A 12142-nucleotide genomic window follows, 5' to 3' on the forward strand; every position below is an offset into this window, starting at 1 on the left:
CTGAGTAGCTCAGTCAGTTAAGCGTCCAACTTCCATTCCGGTCGTGATCTCATAGTCCGTGGGTTCAAGCCCCACATTGGGCTCTGTGCTGACAACTCAGAGACTGGAGCCTGCTTCAGATTTGGTGTCTCCCTTTCTCTCTGCCCCTCCCCTGTTGACACTCTTTCTCTCAACATAAAATAAAGACAAAAAGTATAGTCTACTTTTCCAGAAGTTTTGCAAAGTAGAGGAAAGAATAATACCATCTACATAAGTAAGGAATTTATTAATAATGTTATTAATGAACTAATAGCTCTTTGCTCCCATATTTTAGTTTATACTCCAGCCATTTCTCTGGTTATTTCTTTCTACCTCTACTATACCAGCATCCCTTCCCAAGTCTGATATGCCTGGAAGCGTTGAGTGGTGTTTATTTTGGTTGATGGACTTCTTGTATTTGTTAGGTGTTTTGAATGCCTTGGGTGAGTCTGTCTTTGGAGGACATGCCACAGACACCCTCCACCCCCACCCAACTCCATCATCTGTTTTCCACAAAGATAGATAAGCATTTACTTCTCAGAACAATTCACGAAAACATGCAAGTTCTTAGGTGCTTAGCAAACCAAGAACTCTGTCTACCTAGCTTCCTCCCTTCCCTTTCCCTCCCCCAAACTCTTGGTGGGCAGACAGGGAGAAGAAAGGGGCTGCCACTCCAAACCTTCTGGGATATAATGTCCCAGATAGGGAATCTGTGTGGTTTTGCATTGAGCTGAGATCTTCCCTCATCAGCCCCCATCAGTCCAGCCCTTTTTCAGAGGGGTCTGGAGAGCAATCAACACCGCCGTCCACCTGTGTACAGGAAGATGCCTACAGCCACACCAGCAATGATGAAACTGCCCACCAGGACACCCAGGACCAGCGAGGTGTAGGAGCGGCCTGTTTGGCTCCCTGTAGAACATGCACAGAGTTAGCCTTGAAGAACATATCCCCAAGAAGTCCATGGTTTAAGTCAAACCCTAAGGGATTTCTACCCCAAGGGAAGGGGGCTAGTTCACCAAGTGATGTAAGCTATGTATACTCTGTCCCAACCCCTCCAGCCCCGAGCCTCCTGCTGCTCAAGGTCTCATCCTTCAGGTCTACCCATTTGCCTGGAACCCACCCAACAGCACACAGGCCCATCCCCGATCCCATCATACCTTTCGAATTGTTCATAGTGGTGTGTTGCTGCACATACTGCACACAGGTGTCTTGCAGAAATTCTCGCAGTTCGAACCGAGTGCGATTGTAGGCGTTGAGCTGCTGCAGGGTGTAGGTGACCACCCTGGAGGGTGCCTGGGGCCCTGCCACCCATAAAGCTGTCTCGGGCTGGAAACGCACAAAGGAGCTCCCATTCACAGACACTTCGAAGAAGACGCGGGCTGTAGAGCCCTCAGGATGCAGCTCACAGCCCAGGAAGCAGCGAATGATCAGAGGAACTGTGGATGGGGGAGTTCAGGGTGAGAGGACTGTCTGGAGAGGATGCCAGGTGTGGGAGCATGTCCACCAGGGAGAACATGAACTTTTAGTGTTTCGGGCGAATCAGGGACAGGGCATCCCAACAGGGTTTGCCCCGAGGTCATGCCAGCAAAAAGAGGGCCTGACGGAGGGCCCGCAACTAGGACGCTCAGCCCTCTTCAGGCTCAAGCTCCCACCCAGCAATTAACAAAGGCAGGTGCCCTGGTACCACTGGACTCCTTAGAGCAGCCGGCTCACACAAGACCAAGCCATCCACAAGAAGCCTCCGGGAGCCCTGTCCCTTCCATAAGCTCCACCCCGTTCCCCCACAGGCCCGCCCCATCGAGTCCCGCCCACAGGCCGCGCCTCCGGCCCTGGAAGTCCCCGCCGCGTGCGCGCGCGCGCGCGCGACTCACAGGTCAAGCTTCGCTCCTGGTGCACCAGCAGCACCAAGCTGCTGAACTGGTGCAGGTAGGTCTTCAGACTGTTCTCTGTGTGCACCCAGCTCTCGGGCTCCTGCAAGGGCTCCAGCTGGCGGATCGTGACGTTGGTGCCCGGGCCTTCCAGCACGTGCGTCGGTAGCCCCCCCAGCGACGCGTTGCCCTGGTGCCACACTTGACTGGGGTCGCGGAAGTAAGAGATCTGGAGCATGTGGAGGTTCCGAAGGCCTGCCGGGCGGTGTCAGCGCGTCAGGCCTTGGCCGGCGTGTAGCTGGAGATAATAACCCCCTACCTAAAGGCCGGCCGCCCACCTTCTTGGCCGTTCGTAAACTACAAAGTGTTCCCCCACTTTTCGTCCCATAACCCTGTCAGGAGGGCAGGAGAGGGATTATTATCTTCGTTTTACAGATGAGGAAACAGGCTAGAAAGAGCAGAAGCCCCTTGCCTCAGGGTAATCGAGTCAGTGAAAGAGCCACTCCCATCTTTCTGGCTCTCACTCCATAACTACCCCCATTTCCAGTTGGCCAACAAATCCTGACTTACAGTAAAATCCCAGTCCATCTTCTGTTCTCTGCCACTGCCCTACCTCAGGCCTCATCGGTTCCCATTTTGGGTAGTAACGTCCTTCCTCACCTCCCTGCCTGCCGTCATTTTTCAGTTTCACTTTTTCTAATCTGACCTCTACCTGAGCCAGAAATAAGATTATTCTCTCCTGCTTAAAATCCTCCAGTGACACACTCCCCTGTCAAAATCATTAATAATAATAATGGTATTAAGTACTTATTATGACCCAAGCACTGTACCTTACACACATTATTATCTTATTTGTGCCTTCCTCCCATTACCTTCCCGCAGTAGCTACTGTGATTAAACTCAGTCCATAATGGAAGCAGAGGGGCACCTGGCTGGCTCAGTCGGTTAAGCGTCCTACTTGGGCTCAGGTCACGAGCTCACGGTCGGTGGGTTCGAGCCCCGGCTCTGTGCTGACAGCTAGCTCAGAGTCTGGAGCCTGCTTCGAATTCTGTATCTCCCTCTCTCTCTCTCTGCCCCTCCTCTGCTCACGCTGTCTCTCTCCTCTCTCAGAAATAAATAAAACATTAAAAATTTTAAAAAGTAATAAAATGATGTAGCAGAACCAAGGTTTGAGTGCAGGCAGTGTGATTCCAGCACTTTTAACCACCCAGCCATACTGCCTCCCCACAGGATATCTGTCCGCAGAATGAAGTCCAAAGTCTTTAGCTTGGCATTCAAGGCTGCCAGAGAACAGGCACCAATTGCCATATTTAACCTCTTCTAGTATTTATATATGGTAAACTACTTGGAGTTCCTCGTGCTGCCTTTTGGCATGAATACCATGTCAGAGTCTCTCTGCCTCCAGGCAAACTTCTATTCATGCTTCAAGACTCAGCTCTGTTGCCCTCTCCTTGGAGAAGTTTTCCTGATGCCTCTCCTCTTTACCCTTCCAGACACAGCGGGTCTGTTTCAATGGTCCCAGATTCCATCTAACTGTCTCCAAATACACAGACTCTACTGGGCTCGCCTAGGCTATAGAATCACGTCTGCTTATCTCTGCCTCCTACACCTGTTAAGGCCCTGGCACCGGGTTGATGCCCAGAGAATGTGTGTTTGCAAATTTGGGGTTGCAAATTTCTGTGTGTGGATATGTCTTGTCCACCTTTGCAATTGAAAAGGTGTGCTCTGTGTCTGCAGGTGTGAATAAGTATATCTGTGTGGGTAGCCATAGATAAGGTTCTTAAATGCCCTGTGCCCAGTCTCCTCCCCTGTAAAAGAGAGATAATCATTTTGCTTGTCTTGTAGAGATATTATGGGAGTTAGATGTTTCAGTGTGCATATTAACTGTAGTGAGCGCTCCCTCAGAGAGGGAGACTGAGGCTACAGAGCCTATGGGAAAGGGGAGAAGAGGTACCTGTGTGGTCACCATGCAGGGCAATAACTCCTTTCTCTGCTTAAACAGCCACTTCAGGTGGCCTGACCCCCTGAGTTTTCCCAATGACCACAGCTTCTTCTTCCCGCGACTTTCCCCCCTTCCCCACAGCTGCCACCCATCTTACACCTTCTCCAGTCTCCTCTTCTGCCTCAGTCTCTCAGGTGGCTTCCCATTCCTTCCATCTCTCACCTCATCCCGTCTTCCTTGGACTTACCCCCATCCACCGTCACCCTCCGCTCTCCCTCTCCAGATTCACCCCCTCTCCCTGGGGCTAATTCCCTTACCCTTTCTACCCATCCCTTTGGATTTTTCCAGTCCTGTTTCACCCCCCTCCCCCCTCCCATCTCCCCACCCTCCACTCCATGCCTCCTCCATCTCCCCCTTCCCTGGGGCCGAACTGTACTTCCTCACCTTGGCTTTGGGACACAAATCAGTCCCCAGGACCCTGCCTAGTCTACAGAGAAATCTGGCTGGCAGCAGGCACAGACGCTGTGGGATAAGCTCTCCTCTGATCTTTCCCATGTACCCAGACAGGCAGAGAGCCTCCAGAACCATCCCCGGGCAGGAGATGTACCCCTGACTCACCATCTGAGGCTTCCTGGCTACAAAAGGCCCAGCCGGGCAGGAACAGTAGACACAGCAGTGGCAGCAATGTTGTCAACATCCTGGGGCTGAGGTTCTTACCCTACCTGGGCTCCTGGCTCTGGCAGGAAGAGGGCTCAGGCTGGCTGCAGCCTAGGGAGAAAAGAAATAAGGACTGTCTGGAAGGCGAGGAGGCTGCACAGAGGAGGCTGGAAGGTGGCCAGGGGGTAGGAGGAGGAAGAGAGCGTCAGGCTTATAAAGTGTTATTCCTACCCGTCTCATTTCCTACTAGGGGGCTGGCCTCCCTGTTGCCCTTCCCTTGCCCCGCCCTGCATCGGGTCCTCTGGCCCAGACCTGCCTTTTCCCTTTTCCCTGGGCCTCTTCCAAACAGGGAGCGGAAAAAGGGGGAGTTGGGATCAGAGAGAAGTTCTGCCCATGCTGACTCAGGGGGTGGGGCATCTGCTTTCAACTTAGAGCAGACTCTAGGGTGTAGAGATCAGTAGGTTACTGATGGGGAAACTGAGGCCCAGAGAGGTTCAGGGACTTGCCCAACAGAAGTCTGTACATCATGGTGGTAACAGATTGGGGATTAGAGTTTTGGTTTTCCAACGTGCTGGATACAATTTATCAGAATTTTAAGTAAATAGTAATTACACAATCAGGGATCTTGCTCTCAGAAATACGTAGTTACAAAATGAGTATAAAACAGCTCACTGCAGATGTTTGTAAGGGAGAGATTTATGAACAATCTAAATCTCATTAAAGGATTGGTCACTTAAAGCAATATTTTTCAAACTGAGGTCACAATTTACTGGTGGATAATGAAAACAATTTAACAGTCATGATTAGCAAGGTTTTTTTCTTATTGTTATTATTTTTATGAAATAGAACAAAATAAAAATTTTCAGTGCATCCTCCTGAGTCAGGGTAAGCATTATTTCATGAAATATTTGTTTAGTTGTACACATGTATGTTTCAGTTTTCTTCATATATGTTTCTGTGATGGGTTTTGAATAGCAGTTTAAAAGTATTTCTTGGGGTGCCTGGGTGGCTCAGCCAGTTAAACATCGGACTTTGGCTCAGGTCATGATCTCTCAGTCTGTGAGTTCTAGCCCTGCCTCAGGCTCTGTGCTGACAGCTCGGAGCCTGGAGCCTGCTTCAGATTCTGTGTCTCCCTCTCTCTCTGCCCCTCCCCTGCTCATACTCTCTCAAAAATAAATTTCAAAAAACATTAAAAATTTTTAATAAAAAAATAAAATGTATTTCTTACTGTAGGGAGCAAGTAGAAAAATTTGGAAGTCACTCTCCCCCAAACTATGGTGATATGAACTGTGGAATACTATGTAGTAGTTAAAAGAAACAAACCTTCCCCTGCCTAATCCCCTCTCTGTTTTCATATTACTTAGCGCTACTTGAAATTATATTACTTGTTCATTTACATGTTTATTGTCTGAATGTCCCACCAGAATATAAGCCCCAAGAGGCTGTCCATTATGTGCCTGGAATAGGGCACATAATAAATAGTAAATGTTAGCTAACAGATGACTGAATAAGATAGTTATGATATGCACAAATCCCCAAGAGTAAGTTGCAGAATATTAGGTACGTTTTAGAACCATTTCTGTGTCAGCCACACACATGACATCTATACAACTTGTTTCTTTATGGGAGTAAATGAATCCAGAAGGATGTACATCAAATATAGCAGTGATTTATCTCCAGTGATTAATTACCAGGGAGGAGCCTGAGGTTAAAGTGTATGTGTGTATGTTTGTGTAGGGGTGTATGTGAATGTGTGTGTATGCACATGTGTGTATATATGTGAATGTGTGTATGCATGTGTATATGTGGGCATGCATGTATATATGTGCAGTGTGTGTATACGTGTGTGTGTGTTTGTGTGTGTGTGTTAGGGGTGGCAATTTTGTGAATGGCCTTTTCAGTCTATTTTGTGATGGGTTTTATCAATCTGTATTGTTTGAAAATTTTGCACCTAAAATGTGATCATATATCTTTTGTTGAATTAAAAATAAAAGCTTAAAGGGTGCCTATGTGGCTCCGTTGGCTGAGCATCTGACACTTGATTTCTACTCAAGTCATAGTCTCAGGGTCATGGGATCAAACCCCACATGGGGCTCTGCACTGAGCATGGAAGCTGCTTGAGATTTTTTTCTCTCTCTCTCTCTCTCTCTTTCTCTCACTCTCCCCTTCTGCCCCTCTTCCCCACTCATGCTCTCTCTGTCTCTAAAACAAAAAAAAAATTTTTAAGTTTAAGTAATAGATTATGGTAGAAGATGGTGGCAGATCATATGAGTGGATGTACTAACATGAGATATCGATAAGTGAGAAAGGGAAATGTGGAAGAATACATGCAATATAATTCCATCTAATTTTAGTTAAAAATTTTACTTCTCTTCAAGTAATACATATAATTCCATTTTCATATTAAAAATTTATATGTGTGTCTGTATATTTGTATATACATAGGAAGAATGCCAGAATGAGGCTGTCAATAGAGATTACCTCTGGGAAATGGGATCAGATAAAGGGCTGAAGTGGGCATGTTAGCTTCTTTATTTTATATACTATTCCTTGGAGGGAAAGTAGGGGAATCAGGGCAAACCCCAGACATCTAGTAGGCTCCCATTCTCTGAACTGAATATATGTTCACCTCTCAATTGTTGTAGACTAGCTTAGAAATAACCGAGTATTTTTCTAGCTCATCAAGATGGTCTAGTCGAAGGAGAAAGGGGATCTTGTTTCCTGGACTGGGACTTAGGCAGAGTGGAAAGTGTTAAATCACTGCCAGTTGCACTGTCTTGGCTTTATGAAAAGTTATTATGAAATATTCCACATTTGAAGAATTTTTTCATGCCTGAAGAATTTCATTACAAACATATTTTTCCTCACCACTCACTGAAAGAAATAAAATATTACCAATATACTTGTGCCTTTCTCCTCCATGATTGTATCTTTCTCCCCCTGCCCCATCACCAACATAACCATTAATCAGAATTAGCTATTTTTCATTTCCTCATTTCTTTTTTTTTTAAATGTTTTTTTTTTTAAATTTATTTCTAGGAGAGAGAGAGAGAGACAGCGTGAGCAGGGGAGGGTCAGAGAGAGAGGGAGTCACAGACTGAAACAGGCTCCAGGCTCTGAGCTGGCAGTCAGCACAGAGCCCGACGCGGGGCTCGAACCCACGAACCGCAAGATCATGACCTAAGCGAAAGTCGAACGCTTAACCGACTAAGCCACCCAGGCACGCCTCATTTCCTCATTTCTGAAGATATAACTACATATGCATTTATCCCTAAGCGATATGTATTGGTGGTTTGCCTATTTTGAGCTTTGTATAAGTAGTATTTTTTTTGAGAGGTAGAGAGGGGCAGAAGGGGAGAGAGAGAGAGAGAGAGAGAGAGAGAGAGAGAGAGTCTTAANAACCCACGAACCGCAAGATCATGACCTAAGCGAAAGTCGAACGCTTAACCGACTAAGCCACCCAGGCACGCCTCATTTCCTCATTTCTGAAGATATAACTACATATGCATTTATCCCTAAGCGATATGTATTGGTGGTTTGCCTATTTTGAGCTTTGTATAAGTAGTATTTTTTTTGAGAGGTAGAGAGGGGCAGAAGGGGAGAGAGAGAGAGAGAGAGAGAGAGAGAGAGAGAGAGAGAATGAATCTTAAATAGGCTCCATGCCCAGCATGGAGCCTGACTCAGGGCTCAACGGTGAGATTATTATGACCTGAGTTGAAACCAAGAGTTGGAAACTCAACCTGCTAAGCCACTCAGGTGCCCCAAGCTTTGTATAAATAATATTGAAGTGCATCTATTATTCTGCAACTTAATTTCCCCCCCCCCAACATATTGATAAGATTCATCCACCTTGTTACGTGTAGGTCCATTAATTTCACCTGCTTTATAATATGCCGTCTTATGCATATATCACAATTTATCCATTCTCCTCTTCGAGCTTTTTCCTCCCAGTTTTTTGCTATTTACAAAGTGCTGGTATGACTTTCTTGTACATGTTCTCTTGTGCATATGTGGGAGAATTTTCGTAGGTGCAAACATGAGAATGGAATGGCTGACTCATAGGTATGTGCATCTTCAATTTTACTAAAAATTGCCAAACTGTTTATACAAAATGTTTGGGCCAATTTACATTCCCAACAGTGCCTGAGAGTTCCCTCGCTCCATATCCTTGCCAACCCTTGGCACGGTCAGATGGTTGGGTGTAAAATGGCACTTCATTTGGTTTTACTTTGCTTTATCTGATTCCTAGTAAGTTTGTGCATAATTTTTCTTTGCCTTTTTTTTACTCTTTTGAGGGGTTAGAGGGTGCCTTGGGCTGGAGGGTAGTAAAGTATATGATTGAACCATTTCGGAATTGAGAACTGTCAGTCTTTGATCTACGCAGGTAGGGCCTGCATTGTAGGGGTTAAAGTGGTTCACACTGCCTTCCACAGGGCTATTCAGACAGATCTTTCCCATCAAGCTAAGATCTGTCAGAGACAGAGGTGACATTAGTAACAGCTGCTTCCCAAGCATCCTCCTCACACACCAGTGGGCTCAAAATTAAATAGCAGAGACAACAATTATTATTATAGTTAACAATTATAGTGAGCCAGGGACAGTGTTAAGCTCTTTACATAAATAATCTCACTTTATCCATATGCCAGCCCTGTAAGGGGGGTTTCATTAGCATCACCACTTTGCTAATAAACCAAGACTCTGAGAGGATAAGTGACTTACCTAAGGTCCCACAGCAAAAACTGTAGGTGAAACCCATGTCTCTCTGATACCAAAGTTTGTGAATTTAATCACCACATAGTATTTCAAAAGTTTTTGAGGATCACTCTCCATCAAGACATTTTTAAACACATACTTCTTTTTCTAAAATTTTTTTTTAAATGTTTATTTACTTTTGAGAGAGAGAGACAGACAGACAGAGTGCAAGTGGAGGAGGGCCAGAGAGAGAGAGAGACACAGAATCCAAAGCAGGGTCCAGGCTCTGAGCTGCCTGAGCTGTCAGTACAGAGCCCCATGCGGGGCTTGAACCCATGAACCATGAGATCATGACCTGAGCCTAAGTCAGACGCTTAACCACTGAGCTACCCATTAAACACATACTTCTAACACTCTTGAGTATTTATGTTATATAGAAGACATGCCCAAAATTCATACTGTATGCTAGGCCTTTACCATTTTCTCTGGGGAAGATGGCACCAAGCTCGTTGTGTCCATGTTGCAGATGAGATAACTCAAGCCCAGAAAGGCTAAGTAACATACCCAAGGTCACATACCATGGAAGTGCAGAGCAGGGATTTGAACTAAAAAAATGAAGGGGTATGGGTTTGGGCATAGGGAGCATGAAGAGAGTATTGAGGGTAGGGAAGCTGGTGACTGGGGGCAGCTTGAGGGGCATCCCGCTTCCCCTTCTAAACTCAGGGTTGGGGCGGGGGGGAAAAGACAAGGTGTGTTGTGGTCAGAACCAGAGCTTACACTGCATCTGGCCTGGGTGGGCAAGGGGCCGAAAATCACAAGGCAGAGTGAGAATAGGGCCAGCAGCTGAGATTTGACTGAGATCTAAAGAATGGAGGTCCTGGGACACCTGGGTGGCTTAGTCTGACTTTAGCTCAGGTCATGATCTCACAGTCTGTGAGTTTGAGCCCCCAAGTCAGGCTCTGACCTGCTTCGGGTTCTGTGTCTCCCTCTCTCTCTGCCCCTCCCCTGCTCACACTCTGTCTGTCTGTCTCTCTCTCAAAAATAAATCAACATTAAAGAAATTTTAAAGAATGAAGGTCCTATTTAGCAGAGGGATGTAAAGGAAGCTAGTGGTAGTGTTTCCCACTCCAGAGAGCACATGCCAGGGGAAGATAAGGGAGACAGGAAGCTGAGCGGGGGCCAGTGCTGGTGCAGCCCCAGTGGGTGAGGAGAGGCTGGGCTGAGCCAGGACTGGCGGTGTGCCCAGCTGGACTTCAGAGGCCCAGGCTGCTCCCTCCCCTGTTAGCTACTGAAGGCAGGCACAGTTTAACCAACCAGACCCAACTCAGATAACAATGAGTGTGTTCCCTTCAGAGATCACCTCCTGCTGAGGATGTGGAATAGTCACATGTGCTAGGCACTGTATTAAGTTAGCAGAGTGCATGCGTCTTATTCTCACTAGTGCCCTATGAAAAGTACAAAGAAACAGCCACTATTCTCATTTTACAGAAGAGGATGCAGAGGCAGAGAACAGTGAACTGACCTTCTTGCCCAGAACATGCTTTCTTAACTGTTAGACTGTCCTATGAAGATAAATGAGATGACTCGTACGAAGTGCCAGAACACAGTGTGTATTCAGCAGGTGGAAGAGATAAGAAACAGGCTTGAGCAAACAGAAGTGACCCTGTGGCGGGAAGAATGGAGGGTTGACATTGAGAATAATCCTGAAGGGGAGGCAAGAAATAAATATGGATCTTACTCATAGTTTTCCCCTGTAGACACTAACACACCCCAGCTTGGGGAAAATGAAGAGAAGCCGCATAAAGTCAGACCGATTCCAGCTCTCGCCTTCCCAGCAAGTGGTAGGAACCTGGTATTCCCGGCTTGGCTCCTGCCTATCTTTCCAGCCTTATCTTTCCATGTATTCTAGTCTCAGCCAAATCTGCTCCTCCTGGTTTCCTGACCACAGAGCACACAAATATTGTCTTTGCACTTTCTTTATCATGTTTTTAGATAAACAGAAGTTCCTAATTTCTAAGATAGTTAACTTTATAAATCTTTTCCATTAATTAGTTCACGCTTTTTGGGCCTTGTTTAAGAAATCCATCCTTGCCCTGGGATCATGAAAATGTTCGCCAGTTTATCCTCAAAAGCTTTATAGTTTTGTCTCTTACCTTTAGGTGTATGGTGTGAAGTACAGGTGAACATTAGTTTCTTTTATGTGGATATCCAATTTTCTCAGCACCACTCTACCCTTCCTCACTGATCTGCAGTGTTATCTCTGACTTACAGTAAATGTGTTTATTCTGTTTCAATAGCCTATTTTTTACTCCCTGTCCCAATGTCTTGTTATCTTAATTCATATGGTTTTATAATAATACCTTTTCATATCTTGCAAATCAGGTCTTCCCGCTTTGTTCCTCAAGAGTGTCTTAGCTATGTTTGAACTTCTATATATAAATTTTAGAATCACTTTATCAGGTTGATAGGATTTTGGTTGGTATCACATTTGATGTGTTGTTAATGATTTGGGGGAGAATTGACATCTCATAATATTGAATCATCCAATGCATGATACAGTTTATCGCTTCATTTATTTATATCTTTTTTGGTGCCCCCCTCATAGTTTTATAAGTTTATCTCTAGATATCCCATTCACCCTTTGATAGAGTTTTTTTCCCTGGGCCTCTTAACTGTTATTGAAAATGGTATTTAAAAGAAGTGTCATGTTCTAACAGGTTGTTGCTGGTATAGAAATATAATTTTGTTGAACTGATTTTATATCTAGAAACCTTAATAAATTTTTATTTATTCCAATAATTAATTGTAGATTCTTCTGAATTTTATATATGCAGAGTTGTATCAGTAGTGACTGTAGTGACTGTTTTATTTCTTCCTTTCTAACTTTTATAGTTTCTTTTTCTTTTTTTAATGTTTATTTATCTTTGAGAGAGAGAGGGAGAGGGACAGAGTGCGGCTGGGGGCG

At 45.4% G+C, this 12142-nt stretch overlaps 1 protein-coding gene across 1 annotated transcript; it reads right to left on the reverse strand.

Annotated features, from left to right (window-relative positions):
* Positions 1 to 246: 246 nt before the first annotated feature.
* Positions 247 to 4656, reverse strand: PROCR (protein C receptor). The gene is made up of 4 exons (XM_077769390.1): positions 4447 to 4656; positions 1890 to 2141; positions 1176 to 1454; positions 247 to 927 (listed from the first exon to the last, which is right to left on the reverse strand). Exons 1-4 carry the CDS (start codon positions 4523 to 4525, stop codon positions 812 to 814), a joined length of 726 nt encoding a protein of 241 aa, XP_077625516.1. The 5' UTR covers positions 4526 to 4656; the 3' UTR covers positions 247 to 811.
* Between the last annotated feature and the right edge of the window lie 7486 nt (positions 4657 to 12142).

The sequence above is a fragment of the Crocuta crocuta genome, unplaced genomic scaffold (assembly GCF_008692635.1).
Source record: "Crocuta crocuta isolate KB4526 unplaced genomic scaffold, BGI_CrCroc_1.0 scaffold445, whole genome shotgun sequence".
Lineage (NCBI taxonomy): Eukaryota > Metazoa > Chordata > Mammalia > Carnivora > Hyaenidae > Crocuta > Crocuta crocuta.

What these genes read in the sequence shown, in the direction of transcription:
- PROCR (XM_077769390.1), bottom strand. Translation starts at nt 4,525, where the DNA reads ATGTTGACAACATTGCTGCCACTGCTGTGTCTACTGTTCCTGCCCGGC. An exon ending in CCAGGAGCGAAGCTTGACCT is followed by an intron (nt 1,455 to 1,889) that starts GTGAGTCGCGCG and finishes CCCCATCCACAG; the next exon opens with TTCCTCTGATCATTCGCTGC. An exon ending in CACTATGAACAATTCGAAAG is followed by an intron (nt 928 to 1,175) that starts GTATGATGGGAT and finishes CATGTTCTACAG; the next exon opens with GGAGCCAAACAGGCCGCTCC.